Here is a 13,201-nt window from a genome sequence, read left to right on the forward strand (position 1 = left end):
CAGTCCGGGTGTCGTACTCGGAAAGTTCGGCTTCACGATAAAGCCTCGAGTTGCATCAGTTTCTGATGAAAAAGACACGAGTGCTTGACAAAGGTGTCAACTTATCTGTTTATTTAGTTAAAAATAGCAATAAATAGAACACAACAAGGCTTATACACTTAAATAATTAAACGTTTATAGTATAATATCAATCAGCAGAAAGTCTGATTAGTGTAGTTATTACATGTGTGTGTGGTGGTGGGGGGATGATGGAAAAATCCAGCTTTATCTGACAAACTACTAAAACAAACTGAACTGATAGACCATTTTTGCCAGCTGCTAGCTTTCCCAGCTTCATTGTTCCTTGTGTAAATTGATCAATATAATGTGAGATTTTCTCATAGCCATATACTTGGGTTCTTTCATTCATCCATTCATTCAGTCATCCATCAATTAATTCATTCATTCATTCATTCAGTCATTCACTTATTCATTCATGCCAGTCCATCACAGAGCACCATGCATAAACACTCCTGAAACACTTAAACTAGCCCTTACTTTCCTTTTTTGTTTTATGTTTTCTCCTCCGAGCACAGATTTTAGGGTATCCTAAGTCTGTGACCTATTGAACCAGTGTTAATGTATTCATTGATAGAGACTTCAAAGCACTTTTGTAGGTAGCTCTGGATAAGAGCATCTGCCAAATGCCAGAGATGTAAAATGTAATGCACACATTGTACATTTGTATTATCATCCAGCACATGATAATAGAGCCAAAGTTGAACGACACTGAAAGTGTTTATCTATTCTGAAAGTTTTCTGCACTGTACATGTTTTCTACACTCTCATTAATAAAATACCAAAAAAAGTACCAAACTTGTTTTGTATCTTTCTATCATGTGTACCTTTAAGATACAATATTGGACCTCAAGGCCCTCTAGCCATTCATTAGTTAATTCATTCTCAGTAACTGCTGAATCAGGGTCACCACAGTAGATTTGGAGCCTATCCCAGGAACATTGGGTGGGGTTTCATTGTAGGGATCTATTCATACAAACATTCACACACTAGACTACCCATGATTACTGTGGGATGAAATCTGAGGAAGATCAGGCAAAACTCCAGACAGAGAGTCTCCCATGCTTACAAACCAGATCCTGGAGCTATGAGACCGGCAAAACTACTTTCTATACTGCTGTGGCACCTAATGTTGTTATTTTATTAAAAATACCTTGTCTATGATGTAGCATTAGTAGTTGTAATTCAGAAATTGCTCCCTTGCCAGCTGACTAACCAGATCTATCAGCATGAAAAGCTCAACCTTGTGGCGTTGCTGTTGGTAGCTGTTCAGACCAAGGTGGATTTTTCAACAGGGAAATGATTTCAATGAAATTACAGCTGATTTAGGAAATCTATGAGTTAAACACAGTAAGTTCAATAAATGTCACAGATAGAATGTCACAAATAGACAATACATGGATCAGACATAGAATAACTTAAACATGCTAATTCACATGGTTGATAAAACCCCATTAAAACCAAGACTAGATTCAAGTGCTACGTGCATACTAAGTCTTTTACACCATTTTTAGGATAGCTGATGATGCTAATCTTTTTTTGGTGGTTGATCACTGGCAATAGAAAGTGAGTACACTCTCTTGGTTGCCTCTGACAAGCAGCACCGGAGGTCGCAGGTCACGTGATACTGTTTCCAGCCAGGCCATGTAAAGAGCACTAGGACATGCTCCTCTCCGACCTATGGGCAAGGTTCTGTCAAGGAAACAAATCTTTAAGTAATTAAGTAAATATATATATATATATATATATATACATACACACACACACACACATATATTTACTTAATTACTATATTATACTATATATTTACTTTTATATATATATATATATATATATATATATATACATACACACACACACACACAAGGAGAAATCCAACAAATCTTCAAGTAATTGATATATGATTGTGAAAATAGAGCAAAAACAATCTAACTTACACAATAATCAAAGATGCATCCCTGGAATAGTCTTGTAGGATTTCATTAATACGGATCTGTCTTAAGGACTAGAAAAAACAAACATAAATAAACAGAAATGTTAATTATGAACAAGCATACAAATATAAATTAATTATTTAAAAAAATAAATAACATTAAAAAGTATTTGGAGTTTATTGTTGCAAATTCATGTACTACATGTACAAATAGTATTTATATTTAAGACTATTACTGATTCTATGCATCTATTTACCTATTAACATCAATTTGAAAGTTTACCTTCGCTGTATTTTTCTCCACTACCTCATCTGACACTATCCATGGGCAGTTGCTGGTTGGCTGACCCCCTCCTTCCTCATTCTTTTGGATAGCATGTGCCCTATAAGGTGCTAGAAGGTCCTCAAATTTTTTAACACTGTTAAAATAGATGAAATGTGTTCAGGTGGAAAGAAATGATTTACAAATCTTACTCCATAAATTAAAAAAAGCCATTATGTTAACTAAAAGATCAAACTGAGAGTTGAATGATAAAAGATGTCATTACTGTTCTGGTTGTGGTTTCTCATTGATGTCGGGAAGAACGTGGATCTCGTGGAAGCCGAGGCGAAACTTGCTGATGAGAGCTGTGAGCCTGGAGGGTACAGAGATAATATTCTGACTCACTGTCACTGCATTCCACACTTAAAATCGGTGTAATGATCACAATAAAAACAGTCTGATGTTTTTTGTCCAAATTTCCCAGTATTCATTATAGAGCCTGCTGACATTCACTTCTAGGAGATTTAGCATAACCACAGCCAAACCATAGCCTACATGGCCAATTCACCATAGCCAGAGTACTTACATAGGAATTTTAGCATAGCCAGTACAGTTAGGTAGCGAAATTAGCATAGGCAGTACACTTATGTAGCCAATATAGCATAGCCACTATACCTACACAGCCAATTTGTATAAGGATATCTGCCAAATGTTATAGATGTAAATGCAAATTTAAAATAGTTAGTACTCTTACATGGGAAATTTAGCATAGCCAGTATACATATGTAGCCAACTTAGCATAGCCACTACACCTACTGGTATTTCTGAGAATGGTGGGACAAAAGCCCTTGCACAGAGACGATGAATCATGCTAAACTCCACACAGACGGTAACCCAACTTACGACTGAACCAATTTGAGAAAACACAATGCAAAGCAAGATTTATGTTGTATTTATTATGTTGGAATATATCCATAGATATGTAAATTTAATCTACAAATATATATGTATATTTGTATATATATATATATATATATATATATATATATATATATATATATATATATATATATATGTATATTTGTATTTGAGTAATTATGTTTTTTCTTTGTAGTTTACATTGTGCTGCTTATTCTCACTAATAAATTAACGGACATTTAACTGTTAAACAGGATCTTATCTTTTTATCTCCACTTACTCTTGCTTTTGTTCCTCAACATGTTGAATTTCACCTCCAACGAACACTCTTACTTTACACCTGCCCCAGCGCTTCTTCCGCTTCAGAAGGTAGGGCAACAATAGAGTCAGACCTGTCAACACACAGCATTAGCCACTGTTGCATCATATACTGTACATACATTACTCTGGCATTGCTGTGTGAGTGCAGTGTGAATGCTGCCACAAATCTGAATCCAAATAGATGATTTTGTAACAACTTCTTGGCTCATATTCACCTCCATCATCAAACAGCCAGTACACATCAATGGTCTTCTTTTCCTGTTTGGACTGAAACACAGTGGTGGGTTGAGGAGTAGCCAACATCGATTCTGGGTCCACTGCAAGAAAGGGAGCAACATTTCTTAAAAATCAGCATAGATATTTGGCAAGAACCAAACTGAACTAAATATGCAGAAAGGCTTCGATTTTCTTCTTGAAAAATATGATCTCTGGGATTTTATCCATGGCATGCTGAGTGTTGGCAGATGAGTTGGTTTGAGTATTTTAGAAACTGCTCATCAAGATTTTCACAAACAACAGTCTTTAGAGTTTACAGTGTAAGTGTAGTGTTTGTATAACACTGGAAGCTAACTCATAGTCACTCTTTACAACCGTAGTGAGCAGAAAAGCATCTCAGACTGCACAAAAACTTTGAACCTTGAGGTGGACGGGCTACGACAGCAGAAGCACTTTATTGTCATCCGAGAACAGGGATCAGTGTCTATCCACTCTAACAAGAATCTGAAGCCATCACCCAAACACAACATCTGAAGTCACCCGGTCTTTTTCCAGTCTTCATCTATCCAGTTTCACCAAGTCTAAACCCATGATAGCTTCAGATTCTTGTTTTTGGCTGGAACCTGAGGTGGTCTTCTGATGTTGTAGCTCATCCAATTCAAGGTTTGATAAGCATTCTGAGATTCTTTTCCGCTCACCACAGTTAATATTATAAATATTATTTGATTCTCCTCTGATCTCTCTTATCAATAAGGTGCCTCAGCCTGAGATCCTATGCACACAGGATGTTTTTTTTGTTTTTCACACCATTTTGTGTAATCTCTACAGACTGTTGTGTGTGCAATTCCCTGGAAATTCTGTAATACTCAAAAAAAAAAAAAAAAAAAAATCTGGAACCAACAATGATGGTTAAAGTCACAGAGATCATACTTTTTTCACCATTCTGAGGTAACTGAATCTCTTGACCTGTATCTGAATGATTTTATTCGCCATGCTCCTGACACTTGATTGGCTGATTAGATATCTATAAATAATCACTCAAGTGTTTTTTTTGTTTGTTTGTTTGTTTTTTGCATACGTGTGTTCATAGAAGGTCTTGCATCAAGCCCGGGCTCTGCAGCTGCCTCAAATCCTAGGTTTACTGCAGTAAAATTGAGATAAGTGGGATAATTGTGGTAAGCATCACAAATGTCTATTTCAAATATAGATAAATTAATTCTATCAAATGTTTGGGACCATTACCATGTGCTTGCATCTGATGAGATAAATCAAGTCCTTCTTTCATCCGAAGGACACATACGCCATATTGCAGGTCAAAGGAATCGCTAAGAAATATATGTCATAATGATATTTCATTGGCACAATGGATTTATGCAAAACGCTGTTAAGTTTGTGTGCTGAGAAAACTTACTGTAAAATGCCTATGTAATTATCAATAGTAGTTGGTGGACATTTGCGCCAGTTCTTCTTAAATCCCATTATCAAGACATTTGGTCGAATGCGACCCAGACCTGCACCCTACAGAGAGACATCAGGATCAACCAGAAAGGCATCAAACCAGTACATTTCACCAGGAAATCCATTAAAAAGCAAATGATTCATCAAGTAACTGAACAGGGATATACAAATTGAATATGTTTGCAAAATGTTCCTTAAACGTCCAGTGTACTGTATAAGTATTCACCCCTTCAATGTTTACACCATGTCCAACAGGAACAGGTTATATTGCACACAAGTTGATTTAGATATTGGTAACTGGTTGCTCTGGAACTCTTTTATGGGTTTCAGAGGAATTTATTTTTATCCTCACCTCAAAATTATTGGCTAATTTGTGTCGATTTATGACATAATCTGAATTACACTTTAAAATGTGAAAAAGTTCAAAGCAGTGGATATTTTTGCAAGGCAGAGTACTTGTGCAGTGAATGAATGACCTGCAGCAATATCTGTGCTCCAGAGCGCAGGTTATCAGCAACTACTCCACGATAGAAAGATTTGATGCCTCGCTTGTTGAGCCATGCCACATGACTGCTGCTGTTGGCGGCATCCAGAGCATCGGGTGATGGACTTCCCTGAAAAGTAAACGTAATTTTGTTAATAATTTTCATATCATGTTCCCGGTGGTGGGAACATAGAGCCATGCTAATTGTTTAAAATGTCTAACATTTTTAATGACCAAATCAACTTACTACAGAGACATTTCCACACATCATCAGACTCTGGTTCTTGGTGAAGGTACCTACAAAGTCCACCAGAGCTGGACGCAAACTGGGAGGCCCAGTAAGAACCAGACACTGTGGCCTGAGAGAAGAAAAAGGGAGGTGAAGAGGAAGGAAATAATGAGACTGGGATCAAGAAACGCAACATGTTAATGCTGATGATGTGGTAATAGACTGAATATGGAATACCTGTAATTCTTTATGTGGTCATCTACATGGTTGAGACCCACACAGTAGGACAGTGCCATGTTATATGAGCCCGCCTGCACAGAGGAACCCCAATTTACAGCTACAGCAGAAACAGAAAATGATATTATGAAATTATGCCACTACAGTGACAATACAAAAAATACATATAAACTGTAAGCAACTGGTATTTGAGGCACAGAATTTTTAACATGATTCGGAAAGTCTTACAGGGCTTCTTGTAGAGCACATATCCCAGTAGGAAGAACACTATCCCAATGGCAATTAGAGCAGCCCACCAGGTGAGCAAGAACATGATGATCACTGACACCACAGCACCCACCAGAGACGCCCACTTACTGTAGAACCGAAATGAGGGACGCCAACCTGTACACACACGGGTGGGAAATAACATACGCTGACCCTGCAATTGTTGAGTTAATTATTAAGGTACAATGTACGTATCTGCATTGAATGTAGCTTCAGATATTATCCACTAAGATTTTGTACTAGTGTCATTCTTTACGCTGTTCATTACACACAAATAAACGGAATTGCAGATGAAAAGTTTCCATTCTCACCTGGAGAGTTGGTGATGGAGGCATGGAAACAGCTGAAGTTGATGAGAGCGTAGGAGCACAGGAAAAAGTTGGAGATGATTGGAGCAATAGTGTTTAGCTCAGCTGAAATGCATTTTGGATGGGAAACGTCAGTAAATCCTAACTATTGATTATATGCAAGTCGACATTTTAGTGAAATCATTGCAGCAGCAGCTTGTGGCCATAGATGTTGGTGGGGCAGGACGACATAACCTCAAACAAAATGAAGCTGAGAAACTATCAAACTTGTCTTAGTAACTATAAGCTACAATTTTAGTGACTTTTTAGAGTAATCTTATAAAAGGCAGCTGAGAGTCAAGAACATCTTGGGTTATCTAGGATATAGTGCAGCAGCTTGTTATGAGCAGTTTTAAACATGCCTTTATTTAATAGTGTCAAAAACCATACAAAATATCTGAAATGATCTTAAACAAATTTGGGCAGACATTCTTTTTCTTAGCCTTATAGTGAGACACAGGGTGATATTCATTTTAAATGTACATTTTAAATGATTTTATTACTCTATAATCCCTCTCTTCATCTTCCAATCTTAGTAATTACAAAAAAAATGATGATTTTTTACATTAAAATGGTTCTATGCAGTATACACAAACAGAATGCACTTACACTTTGCCTTCAAATTTATTTCAATTTATTACAATGAAGCAAAATCTTGGAGATCACAGAATATTTTAAACTATAGCCATAGCAATCCTGTCATTAGCTGTCCTGTCCACTAGGTCCAGTTCCTGTCTTTGACCATTAGGTGCAATAATAACTCTATGGAGTTAAATAACATATAGAACAAAAAAGTGAAGGTGAAGAAAGGGGACAAAATAAGTGGGTCAATGACTTATATCTGTCATATGTTCAAAATAGGCAACAGAATTTAAAATGGAGTTGTAATTGTGGACTTTATAAAGATTAACTTTTGACAAACGTTTATGGAAGTGCTCTGCCCCACAAGCAACTATGTCTGAGCCACCACTGAACTAGTGCTTCTGAAATATTTTAGTATTTCTACCTACCAATGAGAATGAAGCATACAGCGATGATGTAGGTTAGGAGGTAGCTCCTGTATGGCTCATCATTCTTTCCATAGCCCTTTCCAAAAAAACCTATCCCTGGATACAACTGGTCCTTGCAAAGACACTAGGACAAGACAAATAAGAGGTGTGCTAAATTCATCATTAATGAGATAAGAGTTCATATTAACACATTAGGAACTACTATAGAGCAAAAGCAGAAGCTGATCAGTAGAAAGTCACCTGAAATACTTTGGGGGCTGAAACCAGGCAAGCTAGAGCAGAGGACAAAGTAGCTCCAAATATACCTGCTGCAATCAGGGGTGCAAATCCAGACACCATACTCATGGTCTAGAGTGTGAAAAAAAAGCTATTGCTGTAATAACAAATATACCTGAAATGTTCAATTAATCAGTTTTATTATATCAACTGGAAATTAAAAAAAAAAATATATATATATATATATATATATATATTATGGTTACTTGGTAGTTATTGCTAAGGCCATAAGTGCAGGTATTGTTGGCAATGCAGTCGCTGAAGTTCCAGCCATATTTACAGGCAATCCCCACGCAGTCTGTAACATCTGGCCCACTGATTAGAAGAGTGTCATTGAGATTACCAGAAGCATCACGCACTACACATGAGCCTGGTACAGAAAAAAACAAAACAGTATTTTAAAATGTTGAAATCTTTTTATTCATTCATTCACCTTGAGCTTTATCCTGATCTAGGTCACACTGGATCCAGAGCCTAAACTGGGAACACTGGGCTCACAGGAAGAATCCACTGTGCATGGGATGCCAGTCCATAACAGGGCACAATGGACACACACACACACACACATATATACACACTGTTTTCCTCCCACCCAAAAGCATGATTTTGGGCAGGGGGAGCGAAGCCAGAAAGGCCAGAGGCAACCCATATGAACACATAGAGAGCATGCAAGTTCCTCACAGAAGTAATCCAAGCTCAGGCTCAACCCTCGAGGCATGAGAAAGGAACACTAGCCACTGTGCCAATGTACCACTCCAGCCAAAATCTAGATGCATTTAAATGTGAAGTGACAAGCATGTGATGAAAACAACACTTGTATGATTTTCCAAAATATTCTGCTGCATCTTACCAATGGTAGCAGAGATGATGAGATAAGACATGGTGGTCCAGAAAATAGCCAGCATTGTGCCACGGGGTATAGCTACATTTGGGTCCTATGAGGATATGTGTGTGTTAGCATAAGGATGAATATACAGAATAAAATGTAAAATAGGTAAACATATGTGTGTCAAAGGAATTTCATGAAATTTATGTAGCTTGAAGGGTGACTGAAATAGCTATACTTGCCTTCAGATCTCCAGAAATATTGGCTCCTGCAAGAATGCCTGTGGCTGAGGGAAAGAAGATGGAGAACATGCCAAAGAAGCTGCCTTCTGGCCCACGCCAGCTGGGCACAAAATTAGTTGCAAAAATATCCGCTGGTAGGCACAAAGAAAAGCACACTGTGAGACACATGCACTTACATATGTAATCTGTTGAGAGGAAGCATATGCTCTACAGTCATGCCACACTCTGACCTCTGTAGCTGTAGAAGCCTTTAGCTTGTTTCTGAGGAGTGGCAGGGATGATGGTACCAACAATGTAGTTTGCGAAGGAAACCATGATAACCATGAAGAACAAAACCTGGGCCTGTTGGATTGATTAACAACACGATTTACTCAGGTAAGGCTTTTTAGTTCAGCTTAGTAAATATACTAGAAACAAAATGCTCTTAAATCTGACACAGACCTTGGACTCCCACTCCATACCAGCTAATGAAATTGCTAGCAGACAGGTGACAGTGATTACACCAATGATGCGGATGTCATTGAGGGGGTCTACCATGCTTGTACCACTCTCCTAAAATTGAATAAAAGAAAATTTAACACAAATATGATTACAGAAGGAACAGGGAATCCAGTGTACAGATATTTTAAGCCCACCTGCATTAGTGCTTGAACAGTCTCAGCAAAGCCTACGGTGTGCATAGCCACAGCTACTGCATTAGCAAAGGCAAAGATTAGTCCAATAGATCCTCCCAGCTCTGGACCCAAACTGCGTGAGATTAGGAAATATGTACCACCTGCGGAAGAACAGAAGCATGAATTAGGAAAGATTCTGGAGAGGTTTGTTGCTATGTAATGGAGATGTGCTGAGTAAAATAAATAAAAGCCCTGCCTCCTTTGACTTTGCCATTGGTAGCGATGGCGGAGGTAGAGAGGCCAGTGATCCCAGTGATGCAGGAGGAAAGCAGGATAATGACCCATGTCAAACCTTAGGAACAAGAAATACTATTTATATTAAAAAGTTACCAATATAAGTGTCCCTAAAGGAACAGATTTCGAAATACAGTATAAAAGATTTCATGACTAATCTAGGGATGCATTCATGAAACATTCATATGATTACATGGATTTGATCTATCTATCCACTGTCTGTGCTGCTTATCCTACACAGAGATGCAGGGAACCTGGAGCTTTTCCAAAGGAACTCAGGACACAAGGCAGGGGACACACTGGACAGGGTATTATCACAGGGCACAATCGCACACACACTCATACACCCATTCACACACTACAGACAATTTAGAGATGCCAATCAGATGATACATGTCTTTGGACTGGGGGAGGAAACTGGAATACCTGGATGCACAGGAGGTGTGAGTTAAACATGCTGACCACTAAATCACTGCACCCTCCAGATTTGGTATTACCTGATAATTATACAGGTACATACAGTACATTAAGGTCACCTACATATCAAGATTTTCGAATGTCATGAAAATAAACGATGTGCTCAAAAATATGTGGACACCTGACCATCACGTCCATATGGGGGCCTTCTCCAAACCTTTGCCACAAATTTAGAAAGGCAATTTCTTACAATTATTTGAGAAGCCTGAGCCCTGACCTCAACGACACTGAACAGCTTTGAGATGAAGTAAAACACATAGTGTGTAGCAGGCCTCTTTCCTATTAATGCATGAGCTCAACAAGTCCAAAATCTAGTGGAAATCCTTCCCAAATGTGTAATTAAACAAATACAATTTAGGATCATTTAGATGTTTTATAAATCATTTACAGTGTGTACACATACAGATCACATCTTAATGTGATACGGTTACAGCACCCAATTGTTTGCTCTTGAGTCAGGGTTAAATACAGTCTGATGTACCAATTCCAGCTTGTGATGTGATCCAGGGAAGCCTCAGGTACAGAATCACTCCCCAGATGTTGAGCATACAACGAACCTGTGGAACAAAATTACAGATGTTCCAAATTATTAGACAACTGTTAAATGTTCTGTTCCTGTACAATCACACCTTGAGTCTTTGAGTTTTTTTTCTGTTTTCATCATTTACATGTGTGTGCACAATAATCAGTTTGATGGAAATGTATCCAAAAAGCCAAGGACAATAGAAGCTACAACTGTAGTTTTATCTGTCAGTGCTACAATTTAATCCAACCCCAGTGCTCAGCATGAGGATTTCATATAATGTAGTACTCATAGTGATGATATTTTTCCATTATTCTTATTTAGAATACTATAACCACTGTCAATGAGCTTTATTTGCCCCTTACCATGACCCCCTGTACCCATCCAAAGCGAGTGGGCTCAGGAGGAGGTTCTGCTGTCTCTTCATCAGGACTCTCTTTGTTACCACTCGTCTCCTCATACAGAGGAGGTGGGGAGCTATCTTCCTACAAGATTAAAGCATTTGAAAATGACCTTAATTAAAAACCATAACTAATACTGATTCTCATATTAAAGTTTACATGAAACCACACTGAACATAATTTATAGAACTGAATCTACATTATTCACACCATGAATCTCTAACCCAGTATCACATACCTCATGGTTGGAGTGTAGCTGAAAGAGAGATGGTCTTAATTTTTTTGTTCTCCCAAAAACCTCTGTGTTGGCATAAAAGTCATAACTAGGAGGAGAATCTATTGTATCATATCCAGACAGCACAGTAGAGCTACGTGGGGTCACTCCATTCAGGTCATATCCACCGTTTTCCTCTATAGTGTACCGCCGGGTGTCTCCACCATTGAGTGCTGGAGAGACAGAGTATTGGCCTCGGAATGAAGTGAGGTTGATCACTTCATTATTATACAGTGAGTCCTCCATGAGTGAGTGAAAGCCAGTGTGAGCTGGGGACTGGTGCATGGGTTATATTGTACCTGAACCGGAAATGTTCTCAGTTTTGCTCTTGGACAATACAAACATAGGACCATTTGGCATTTTTTGTAACGGTCAGTAGTTCTTAAAGAGCTGCCCCAGGGTCTTTGGCTTGTACCTGAGCTTGTTAACATGATCACAACACACTGACTCTGATCTAAAGCAGAATAACCTTGCCAGAGGCTCTGAAGGACACTTTTGCTTCCTTAAATTGTGACCAATGCTCATGTAATGTTGAATGCCTGTAGAACTACGGTTATTTCCAACACCAGTCATTAAAAATGAGGACACATGCGGATTTGATGATGACTAGAGAGGTATAAATGTGCAAAGTCTATAAAACCAACTTAAACGCTGGACAGATTTATAGCATTTAAACTCCTTCTCGGTGACCTTCGCTTCAGGGGGTCATGTAATGCCATGTAAAACATTACAACAAATCATTAGCGTTAGAGCTGAACGACTTTTGCCTAAGGCACTGAATAATCATTCTTTCAGTTCCTCATTAACTTACATACTCAAGTCCACAAATACATGTGACCCAAGGTACAGCTCTAGGTTAAGCAATTATTTCTACAGAAATTGCTCTGGAAGGCTCACTGCTGGGTTCTTCACTGCACAATTAGAGCAGATCTCACAAATCTGTCCACAGGTGCTCCCCTGTTGGCTGTCTTCCTTTCAGCTTTCTGATTAATTTTCTATAATTAGCCATACAAAAGAGTTAACATGGGAGAATTCTGCTAAGTGTCACTTAAGTAATGTTATAGCTGTTAGAACACATGTAAAGACAGGCCTTTTTTTAAGTAAAACCAAAAAAATTTAAATCAAAAGAACTGATGTAAAAAATATATACATATATAACAATAGGACACAAAGTTTTCAACAGATTTGACAAAATTTTATTTCAACCTTTATAAAAAAAAGGGGGGGGGCTCTTGAATCCATATGAAAATGGCAGCAGTCTCAGGTTGTTCTTCATCATGATGTTGGCAGCAGTGTGGGGCCACCCTGGTGTTGTGAAATAGCCGGGTTATCGCGGACGTGTGGCATCGGCCTGATTCACAACACCAGCTGCAGCACACACACCTCATCACATCGGCTTCTTGTCTTCGGGATTTCAGATGGTCGTACTCACAATCTCAACAGATCATGACTTTCTCATGCAGATGCTTTGTTCTGAAAGATATTTAATGGCCATATAATGGCCATGTGGTTTATAATGGTTGGCTATAGTACTA

General features: G+C 38.3%; 1 protein-coding gene across 1 annotated transcript; it reads right to left on the reverse strand.

The window, feature by feature from the left end:
• Positions 1-96: 96 nt before the first annotated feature.
• slc12a3 (solute carrier family 12 member 3) lies at positions 97-11,966 on the reverse strand. The gene is made up of 26 exons (XM_058387919.1): positions 11,631-11,966; positions 11,357-11,476; positions 10,950-11,025; positions 9,954-10,049; positions 9,719-9,858; positions 9,525-9,635; positions 9,314-9,425; positions 9,084-9,214; positions 8,866-8,950; positions 8,222-8,385; positions 7,980-8,087; positions 7,740-7,863; positions 6,694-6,795; positions 6,344-6,499; positions 6,116-6,215; positions 5,897-6,008; positions 5,642-5,779; positions 5,119-5,225; positions 4,950-5,032; positions 4,786-4,848; positions 3,707-3,808; positions 3,451-3,562; positions 2,539-2,625; positions 2,274-2,409; positions 1,995-2,062; positions 97-1,749 (listed from the first exon to the last, which is right to left on the reverse strand). The coding sequence occupies exons 1-26, from the start codon at positions 11,949-11,951 to the stop codon at positions 1,608-1,610; spliced, it is 3,096 nt and encodes a 1,031-aa protein (XP_058243902.1). The 5' UTR covers positions 11,952-11,966; the 3' UTR covers positions 97-1,607.
• Positions 11,967-13,201: the final 1,235 nt, after the last annotated feature.

This window comes from Hemibagrus wyckioides, linkage group LG04 (assembly GCF_019097595.1).
Source record: "Hemibagrus wyckioides isolate EC202008001 linkage group LG04, SWU_Hwy_1.0, whole genome shotgun sequence".
Lineage (NCBI taxonomy): Eukaryota > Metazoa > Chordata > Actinopteri > Siluriformes > Bagridae > Hemibagrus > Hemibagrus wyckioides.

Excerpts from the sequence above, each read along its gene's own strand:
- slc12a3 (XM_058387919.1), bottom strand. The coding sequence starts at position 11,951 with ATGCACCAGTCCCCAGCTCACACTGGCTTTCACTCACTCATGGAGGAC. Across the intron at positions 10,050-10,949 it reads CACATCACAAGCTGGAATTG|GTTTGACATGGGTCATTATC; the intron begins GTACATCAGACT and ends CTTGTTCCTAAG. Across the intron at positions 8,088-8,221 it reads GCCTTAGCAATAACTACCAA|ACCATGAGTATGGTGTCTGG; the intron begins GTAACCATAATA and ends TTCACACTCTAG.